We start from the raw sequence: 10,140 nt of genomic DNA, 5'->3' as shown, positions 1-10,140 counted from the left end.
CTGTCGTTACAGGTTTCTCTTTATCAATGTGGATTAAGTTTTTTTATGTGACACGTAACTTTAACCCTAGGATAAATATTTATACGAGAATAAGATTCAATTCGACCGAGAAGTACCACAAGTATGATGTGAGGCTGCATGAATAATAAGATACACGATGTTATTGCAGAATAATTCATCGAAGTTTGTCTTCGTTTTAACGATATGCCGACTGGTATATTTTTCGCCCAATTACCCACCGCGGAAGAATCGTTTAAATATTCATTGAATACCGAATGAAATTTTCATTAGTTACAAAATACGTAACTGATAAAAATAATACTTAGAATATGACTAAACGGCGTAGAGAGTGAGATGCGGATTACTGATCGTGGGAATTTAATTTTGAAATAATTTTTCGAAAAATTATAGTGTATTTATTTTCGAATCTCTTATGTGAGAATATATAAGTATTAAAATAAAATCTTAGTGGCTAATTAACTACGTAATATGTAACGATGACTGGGATACTGTAACGAGAATAACTACTTTTCCACATAAAATACAATTATGCATGTAAATCACGTGTATAAATCACTGGCAAGCATCTTCGAGCAATCTTTGTCATCCTCTGATTCTCAAAAATAAAGAAAACTAGGCAAAGTAGTAACGTTTGCGTCGACTCGATCCAAAGGCGACCACCTGAAAGGAATGCGGAATATAAAATCGAACGATTCATAAATCGGAACTATAAAAACCATTAAAAATAATAATAATACCTCTAAGGAATTACTGACTCCTTGATAAGGATAAATTCCACCAAGGATATATCTGTAGTTTCCCTTATGCCTGATGCGGTATTCGCCGGGCTCGACGTCGTCGGGTATCGTCCACGATATGGTAACTTCGCTGGATCCCAAAAATATCGAGGTTCGTTTCCAGATAAATCTGTCGAACAAACGTATGACGTAAATTATACATATGTATTATATATGTACATATATGCCTACACAGGGAGAGACAAATCACCGCCAAAAGTTTCGAGTTCGATTTATGGGGTAACACATATTATAGAATGGAAACTCTAGAGGCCTGTTGTTTGTGTGAGTTGTTGTTTTTTTTTCTTTTTCTTTTTCTTTTGCCCTCGGTATCAGCTATCAAAGTTTAAATTTATCCCTCAGGGAGGTATTTTTCAGACTCTTGAGACACTGCGCGGAGAAGTTAAGAGTGAAGGAAGTCTCATTTTTCACCGGTTTATAAACTTTGATATTGGCGTAAACAGATATTGCCTAAAACCAACTGTAAATGCGTGAAATCATTCGGCTCGTGTGATATGTGTATGTATATATTCGGTATTTACGAAATCAGCTGGAAAGTCACGATAATATAAACGACGTGCTATGGGATTTTTTTTTTTTTTTTTTTGTTTGTTTGCCACACTCACAAAAAAATGATTGAAAAATTTATCTACCAAAACTTGGAACTCACTTCGTCTCCCAATCAGCGTCTGTGGCCACCGTTTTCCATGTCTCGTCATCCTCGAGCCTCTCGATAAACAGAAACGAGCCACCAGCCATTGGATTATTTCTGGGATGACCAGCGACCTTAAATAAAACAGAGAAACAATATTTTATATAATTGCACGAATTATATTTGCAACAAGAATAAAGAGGAGAATAATAAAAGGCTGTAGGTGTGATTTAAAAAGAAATAAAAAATAAATAAATGAAAAATAATAACCCACAGCGATAAGTACTGCTATGCAATTAAGATAAACCAGTTTTTTTTCCAAATTTTTAAACATTTTCTCGCTGCAAGCACTTACAGCCTTTTGTAATTCTCCTCTTCACGCGGGTGAAATTGGGCTCTCCGATAACTGCTTTTTATTGCCACATGGGGTTCAGCGTGCGAATGAAATTGCGCATAATCTGTTCAAAGAGCTGTAATCTAGCTGAGTGCTTTTCCCGATGTTCGTATAGAGGGCGATAGATCACCGACGTTGGAAATATTGAATCGCTGATACGAATTTCTGTTGTGCAACGAGCAGCTTATGCAATTTTCATTCCTGAAAACTTGCAGCGAAACTTGCGAAATAGACTCGTTTCATTTCGTTTGTTTTCTTATGTGTATGTATATGTATGTACACTAACAATAAGTATCTAACGAATTTAGATACACCTTGAAATCAAACTAATGAATTAAGCTATACCATCGTGAATTATTAACGATCACATTTTCGTTCTGTCTGCGCTGCTGCGTGCGTCGTAGTAAATTTTATTATCGTTCTAAAAAGTTTTCAAATTAATCGCATACATATATGTTTGGCTAATAAGCAGACCGACGGTTCGTTAATTTCAAATTTATCATCGAGTCAACGTTTTTTTATTATTAATTTTTTTTTTTTTTTCAAGCTTCGTAATCATTTAAAAATCTCTGTTCGCCTTACAATTTGCGATTCGACTGTGACGAATGTTGCAAAAAAAAAAAAAAAAAAAATAATTGAGAATAAGTAATTCAGCGAATTGAATTTTTAGGACTGTTGCAAAGTGGTAAAAATAATCCACGATTAATGTTTCTATATTTTGAACAACTCTCGACGAAATTTACTTGAAATGAATAGAAATTTTCTTTCTTTTTTTCTTTATTTCAAGTAAACTACAAGTAATACTCGCAGCCAGAAAAATTCCGGCTATCAAAAATTCCATCCACTGTTTCCGCAAAGAATTTTGTTCACTGAATACACGATTCGTACTAGACGTATACCTATTCATGTTTGCCGAGGAAAAATAGTCCGGGGATTCCATCGCGATAGTAAAAAGCTCGGCGTGCATCGTGGGTGATAAGTTACTGCGGATTGGCAAGCTCGTATTGAATCTCATCCTGGGAAATTCGCGGTCAACCGGGATTTGAAGGCGTTCCATCAATCTCCGGTAATCCCCTAACCGATCTGAGTAAAAATCGGATTTCGATCACGAGTCGCAACGTCGCGATAAAATCGCTGGTCTAATGTTTTTTCCGGGATGCGATTTGACCTCGCGAAAAGCATTTTGTACCGCGATCGCGGTGCAGCTTTCGATTCTTCGAGATTTTCTTTGAGGAAAAATCTTCTCCACTTTGGTGAGAAGGTGAAACTTTCTGCAGTAGACACAGTGGTGAAACGAAGGGCGAGTAGCCATCTTCTTGGGCTCTGTTCGGTCTATCGATCCGCCAAGGTTCCATAAAAACGTGTAACGACCATCAGAAAATTTATTGCAGAAACGCGAGACGCCCGATGCAAGGTGACGATGATAAAATCACATCGTTCCGCGAAGCTCATATTCGTCTCGCTTCTCCCTGGATCTTTGATGCCCTGGATATGTCAGTGGGAAGCCGTGATTACGAAAGAATACTCACGAATTTTGCCGTCACCGTGTCTCCAGCTCCGGCGACTTTTGCTGGATGTTCAAGGCAGTCGCCGAATTCATGTCGCCACTTAGGAGTGTCAAAGAGGACCGGCGTCACCAAAGAGATCAGATGACTCGAGTAGAGATCCGGTGGCTGGGGTCCAGGAACCAGTGACTTCCGCTGAAAATTTCCACTAACCTTCAGATCGTGCGATTGAATTTCCGACCGCGCGTGCAACCCTCGTGTGAGGGTAACTTTTTTTTTTTTATCAAGACCGACATTACATTGAGTGCAATACATAGAGTGAAAAGTTTTCACCGATAATAATCGGATATTTGACGAAAGGTTAAAGAATTCTTCTTTCTCTACAAAAAAAAAAAAAAAAAACTCCTTCAGTTGTTACACAAATATCGTGTAAAAATGAGAATTCTCTTTGTGATGTAAACTTTTGCCAACGTGCAACTTTTCAACTTTTCACTGGAAAAGGTAATCACTCGACTGCGAAACAAAAAGCAAACAAAAAAGGAACTTATCATGTTAAAAAAACTCACGGCCAGAAGTGCTGTGACTAGTTCCTTGTACTGTTTTAAATAAATGGTTAAGGTGTGGGGTCCGTAGATGGTGGAGGCTCCTTCATATCTCTGGATCTAAAATAGAAAAGCGAGAAGTTTGAGTCACAGCAAAAATCACAGCGACCTGGAAGCTTTAAGGAAGGTATCGAGTAAACGGAGTCCGAAGTATCTTCTGTACCTGATATTCCTCGGGTGTCGTTATGTAGTCACTGTAGGTGTTGCAAAGCCCGGCAATGACGACGACGCTCTTATCGGAACTCGAATTCGGCATAGCACTCTTTATCGCATTCCTCAGTCTCCGACCCGACATCGTTGTGAACTCTCCCGGCACTCCGGCGATTATCACATCCCCTAGGAGAGCCACATGGGTCGAGACCACTTGTGGCTGCCATTCGTACGGAAACACCATCTGCGGGTGAGTGAATAAAGTCGTAAAAATTTGCTTCCCTCTTTTTAACAGCATGTCGCCTTGTAATATCCAGCCTTAAAATGTTATCCTACAGGATATGCATAAGTGTGTACGAATAATAAATAATTTGAAATTAATGAAAATTCAAAGAGGCGTTTATACGCTTCGTTTCCTTATTTTTATCATTGTTAAATTTAATGAAAGTACTAAAACTTTCCTTTTTCAATGAAAATGCTGAATTGTCTTCAACCTTCATCTCTTCTTGTATATAATCTTGTTATTACCTCAATTACGTCGCGCGACAATATCCGCCGAATTTAAGCTTCAGCTTACAAGCTTATATTCTTGAAAGTGAGTCTTACGATTCAGGATAAAGCGAACAAATATTTCCCCAGAACTTTAAATTCTATCAACGTGCGATGCTCCGTATGTCCCGAGTGCTTAACAGGGATCATTTCCGGCCCCGAAGAAACGTCGGGACCTTCGTCACTTCCGTTTTCATTCGGTTCTTGACTGGATTCCGGCAGCCACCACGCCCCGAGCGGATCTTGAGCAAGGATATCAAGACGGCCAGAAAGACGTTCACACGCCTCACAATCTCGGTTCAAGTTCCATAACACAGAGGCGTGCTCGCGTAATTCCCTCGCCTTGAAACGACGTTACATGATCTCACCTTACGCACGGCATACGCCGTATGAGATTCGTCGTCGACCATGCAACCGAACTTTTATAAAGACTCGAGAGCGGCCGACTATCCTATCCTATCTTGATTAATGTTGCGGACTTGAACGGTTAATCCTTGGCAAGGTTTTTTCACTCTACGAAAAATGGACCTCATGTCTCATGAATAAACCATGAAGTTCATTCGACGTGTAAATTGGCACGTTTTTTAACTTGTGTGCAGAAATTTACCGCCTGAAGATTATAATGCGTTATTACGAAGCGACGGAAGTTATCGATCTTTGTAACCAAAATTATGTCCCTCTATTATAGAGACACGACAAGTTGCGACAGCACTTTTTACGCGAATTGCATGATAGAGCTTTTTGACTTCATATTTCTTCATCAATTTTCCCGGACAATATTCGCACGGTTGATTCTCTCATCTATTTCGATTTCGAAAATAATTCCATCAGACTCATTGAATCCGTTATTTAATTAATCATCTAATTAGCGACTGCCAATGACATTGCATTATAAAAATATGACGTGGGAGTTTTTAAATGAGCTTAAATTATTCGAATGACATAAAACCACGGGTTTCAGTGTCGACTGAAAACTTTTATCGTAATCGGGGTTGTATGTAATTACTTTTATTATAAAAGCTGTATAACTTAATGATTCGTTCGACTTTGAAAGACAAAGAGCTTCGACCTTCCAAATTGATGTGAACCTTTCCTGCTCTGTATTGTGATTAATATTTTCCCCACTGAGGTGAACTCTCGTCAATTCTGTTACCTCCTGCATTCAAGAGTTAGTTTCGAAGTACTTCATGCGTGGAACCTGACGCAGGCATGGTCATTTAAAACGAGTCATAAACCGCTGATGTGGAAATGTCCTGAAACCGTGACGAGGGTGTAGTGAAGGGTGTGAAACATGAGAAAAGGGACTCGAATTTAAACCCAGCGAACCGTGCCAATGGGAATATCATCAATAACGCGAATCAATGGTGTTTGTTTCCCTCATTGACCAAATCGCGCACTCAAGAAAGGTAGAAATATCGATTTGTCCGATCATTTTGCAGGTCCGTGAGTAACACCGGCATAGAAACGTGTAATATAAAGCCGATGGATAAAATAAATTGTATCGATCATTCTACGACCCTCGAATTCCAAACAAGCTCGATTTTTGGGATCGTCCAAGATTACCGAAACTTTAAAGCGTTACAATTTTGTAAATTTTTCTCCCCGAACCCTCTTTCAAGACGATTTTTGCCGCGGTTATTACGATCGAGTCCCTTTGACTGATGCAAATTTATTAAATTTCCGGGAATCAAAAAATCGCCCACTAATTGGATAAGCAAGTAGGCCAAGTCGCTGTCTGCGGTGTCGCAAGTTTGTTACGTTCGGTCGTTATAAATTACATGTACACGTACCTGCATGGCCTGAAAGCGAAAAGTAATGGCCAGTTTGTCGTAACTCACGCATCCGATAGCGATTAATTAAAATTGCAGAGCTATTAAGTACACCGTTTGCAATGATTGAGTCGCAAATTGAATTTTTTAACGTGAAATTTGAAGAAAAAATGACACGATTCAAAGCACTAATTCTCACCCGTCCAGTAGCCAGCAAAATCGGCTTCGCACCGTGGCAGAGAACGTCTTCCTTGCTGGGAGCGGCGATAAAATCGCGAATGGCGTTCCACAGCGGATTCGAAGTCGTCGTTCCCTGTTCGAACGAGAAGGAACCAGGACCGTCAGTCGTTCCGGCGGCGAAGCTGTATCCCATTGCAGGAAGACATCCGGTGACCTAATCGGAGAAAGAAAGAGATTGAAATTGAGGAGATCGGATGACGATTGGTAATCCAACGAGGCCTCCTTATAATTTTTCACGTGTACTTACGTTACGTTATTTTCTGATTCGATCTTTTCGCATGCGTAATACGTATACTCATAACAATGTAGGTGAGATACTTCGGTTAATGTGTGGTAATGAAGCTGATTCGAAGGTGCTAATTGGGCGATCGCTCAGCATGAAGCATAATGGTATAGGTATGTGAGACGGTGAAATGAATTAGGCAGAAGAAGGAGCGTTTAATTAAGAGGAAGCTTCTCACTTTCAATTCTGTAACAACTTTACTCACGTAACTCCTACGATTTATACGCGTATGTATACATATATTCACGCCTCAAATAACACCGCGGAGTAAATTCTGTTCCATCTACGGTCGCGATATGTATACGCAAATTGAAAAGTGAGGAAATACTCCTCGGAATTAATTCAATTGCCGGTATAAGGCGCACGGTATTATTACTTATGGGGTATTCCACGCCAAACCAACGGGTCATCGGTCTGACCCTCTGGGATTCCGAGGTCCAATAGACTTTTTGGTTTCGTCTTTGGTCAACAATATTAACTGTAGTTTTTTCCAAATTTTTTTATCATTTTAGAAAAGTGTGGCGAACGTATGAAATCAGGAATTGTATCCTTGACATAAAGATGAACATTTTTAAAATTGATGAAGCTAATATTGTAAAATCAGGGACTTGAACATACACACTTTTGTCATTATTCTAAAATTGGATGAGGATGTTAAATATACATGTATTTTTTTTTTTCAATCTTTGTATTTGGAAAAACAATTTTCCTTTTACTTATTTTCAACAGTCGTTTCTTGTAGTAAAAAATGGAATAAAAAAAAACTTAAACAAGGATATTTCTTTACTTGACGAGGTCGCCACACTTGAATCCGAAATGGCAAAAAAATTTGGAAAAATTATTAGCCCTACTTCTGACCAAAACAAACAAAAAAAAACTATCGATCATCCGAATCCCGGAGGTTTGGGCCGATGATCCGTTGGTTTGACGTCGAATGCCCTTTATGCGCCAATAATTTTTGCGCCACATGTCCATACGTAGTTCGCTCCCACGCGAGATGATCGCAGGAAGTCGTGAACCACACTTATTGCTTTCTTTTCTCTGCTGCCTGGAGCAGCGAATATAAGCTAAGGGAAAACCGTTCTTGGTACTGAGATGTTATTAAAAATCACTGTTGTCCACTGACGCGCCATCATCGAACAGCGAAGAGTGTCAAAACACTCTAAAGGTTCGATTAGTGTGCGTTAGACAGGCCATTATTAGACAACGCGGAGCAAGAAAAAAAAGTAAAAATTAAAAAAGAAATGATATTCAAAATCCGTGCCAAGAAATTTCCCCCTTAATTTCGTTTTTATATTTTTTTATTTTTTTTCTAATTTCTTTTAATTTTCTTTACTCACAGTTTCTCCTTCAATTCTCTATATATATATATATATTCCTGTACCCGGCAGAAACTCTCACGACTATTTGGCCGCGATATGATCATCGTCGCGCGGAAAAAAATACCCGGTAAATAGGCCAGTACCTCTAACAACGTGTTGCTCCGGCATCTGGGAACGTCACGACGAAGAATCGTTCAGTTTCGTATTACACCCACGTATGTTCCTCGAAATGGCAACAGTATCTCATAAATACACACACGGATGATGTTATGCCGCTCAATCAGCATTAACAACAAAGTAGGAAGTCTGTCCCTGGCCATTAATTACTCGCGGTTGTTGAAGTCGGTCCTAATGGCGAAAAGGATGAGACGACGAATTTTCCATAAAGGATTGGGGGCAAAGTGGGCTCCCGGAATTTTTTTAAATAACAAGGAATAAAATTAAACACCTGAAATTTTTATTAAACATGAATTATTCGGAAATCATTTACTCGAGTAATTGCACAGCTCATAACGCGAAAGGTTTCTGAACTTGAATTTATGATTACTTTTGTTACGAGAAAGCTAGATAATAATTAATCGAATCTCCTGGGTACTTCGGTAAGTCCCTTTTTTTAACTCACGTTTTCGACTTTTCCGCTCGTCTCGTTGAAGAACTCGGCCTGCTGCTCCGGCATCCGGACGTATTGATGGATCACGCGAATCGGTCCTACAACTTCGGTCGCCTTTCCACCGTGCCAGAGCTCCTGAAACACAGTTAAATATCGCGGGCTTGTATATAGTTAGCCGTGAAACTGAGCTATTGCAGTATTATAATAGCTGCCGACCCACGGGTCGTTCTACTATACAGCAATTAGAATATTCATGTGGAAATTCCTCCACGGTCGCTGCTCATGGGGTTCAAGACTAGGTACTCGATTCTATCACATCTCTGGGCCAACTTTTTCCCAGCCAATTTTCCTTTCCTAAGAAGCGGGGAAAAGACAAAACACAAAACACACCCGCGTTCGTTCGTTCGTTCGTTTTTCGAAAAACGATCGGGGCGAGTATATTTTTGAAAAATTGTTGTTTTTTAATATGAATAAAATTCTGCTATTTCGATTAATTTCATTAGCTACACTTTTAGCTTACGCTAAAATGCAAAGTTTTTATTCGTATCCCTTATGACGATGACTCTCCATTCAATAAGCATGCTTAGAAAAGTGAGAACTCGAGCTCCGAATTATCATAAGTACACAATGGCTAGGCGGCATGTGTCGCGAGTTAACTAAAGCGTGTAATTATCGAGTAAACCGTGATTTTCTCTAGCATGTGGCAAACGGCGTTCCCGAGGCCAATTCGAGGCGCATTGTACCAACGGTTGTGACTGATTGCAAACTGGGTCTCACCGGCTGACCGATTATTGACATGATAATGAGCCGCCCAAGTAAATCTCCGCATCTAATCTCTCGAACCTTGCTTACACTTGCTGTCCACATACGTGTGTTCCACTTCCGCGTTTTGTATTTTCACTCCGATTTTCACCATGTGTGTTCATGTAGAGTACAACATGCATTATACATAGGTATATATATATAATATGTATAACGCAATTAGCTATGGTTAGCATATTTACGTCACGGACCGGAAGTGGCGAGGTAAGAAGCTTGATTATACAGTGAAAATATCTCGATTTTCTTCGCCCTAAATTATAAATATTTCCTTATTTTTTCACCTATTTTCCTTTCGATTTTCTTCTCTATTCATTGCGATCCCAAAAAAAAAAATCACTCGACGTTGCTAACGAAAGGAAAATCTTCTCTAATCAGATCTTACCGAGTTTTGGAACAACGGCAGTAAAATATATAAGATATATGAACACACACACGCATACCTTAT

At 39.3% G+C, this 10,140-nt stretch overlaps 1 protein-coding gene across 3 annotated transcripts in view; it reads right to left on the bottom strand.

The window, feature by feature from the left end:
• Positions 1–390: 390 nt before the first annotated feature.
• LOC124410267 (neutral ceramidase) overlaps positions 391–10,140 on the bottom strand; it is a 35,219-nt gene continuing 25,469 nt past the window's right edge. For all 3 annotated transcript variants that reach the window (XM_046888510.1, XM_046888501.1, XM_046888519.1), the window contains 8 exons: positions 8,886–9,008; positions 6,618–6,812; positions 4,114–4,344; positions 3,915–4,010; positions 3,373–3,543; positions 1,468–1,583; positions 759–927; positions 391–681 (listed from right to left, as the gene is read on the bottom strand). In XM_046888510.1, the coding sequence (XP_046744466.1) occupies positions 634–681; positions 759–927; positions 1,468–1,583; positions 3,373–3,543; positions 3,915–4,010; positions 4,114–4,344; positions 6,618–6,812; positions 8,886–9,008 (1,149 nt within the window). In that variant the 3' untranslated portion in view covers positions 391–633. The remainder of the gene's footprint in view (positions 682–758; positions 928–1,467; positions 1,584–3,372; positions 3,544–3,914; positions 4,011–4,113; positions 4,345–6,617; positions 6,813–8,885; positions 9,009–10,140) is intronic.

This window comes from Diprion similis, chromosome 1 (genome assembly GCF_021155765.1).
Source record: "Diprion similis isolate iyDipSimi1 chromosome 1, iyDipSimi1.1, whole genome shotgun sequence".
Lineage (NCBI taxonomy): Eukaryota > Metazoa > Arthropoda > Insecta > Hymenoptera > Diprionidae > Diprion > Diprion similis.
The sequence above is the reverse complement of the archived record's forward strand: the minus strand, read 5'-3'. Positions and strand labels throughout refer to the sequence as shown.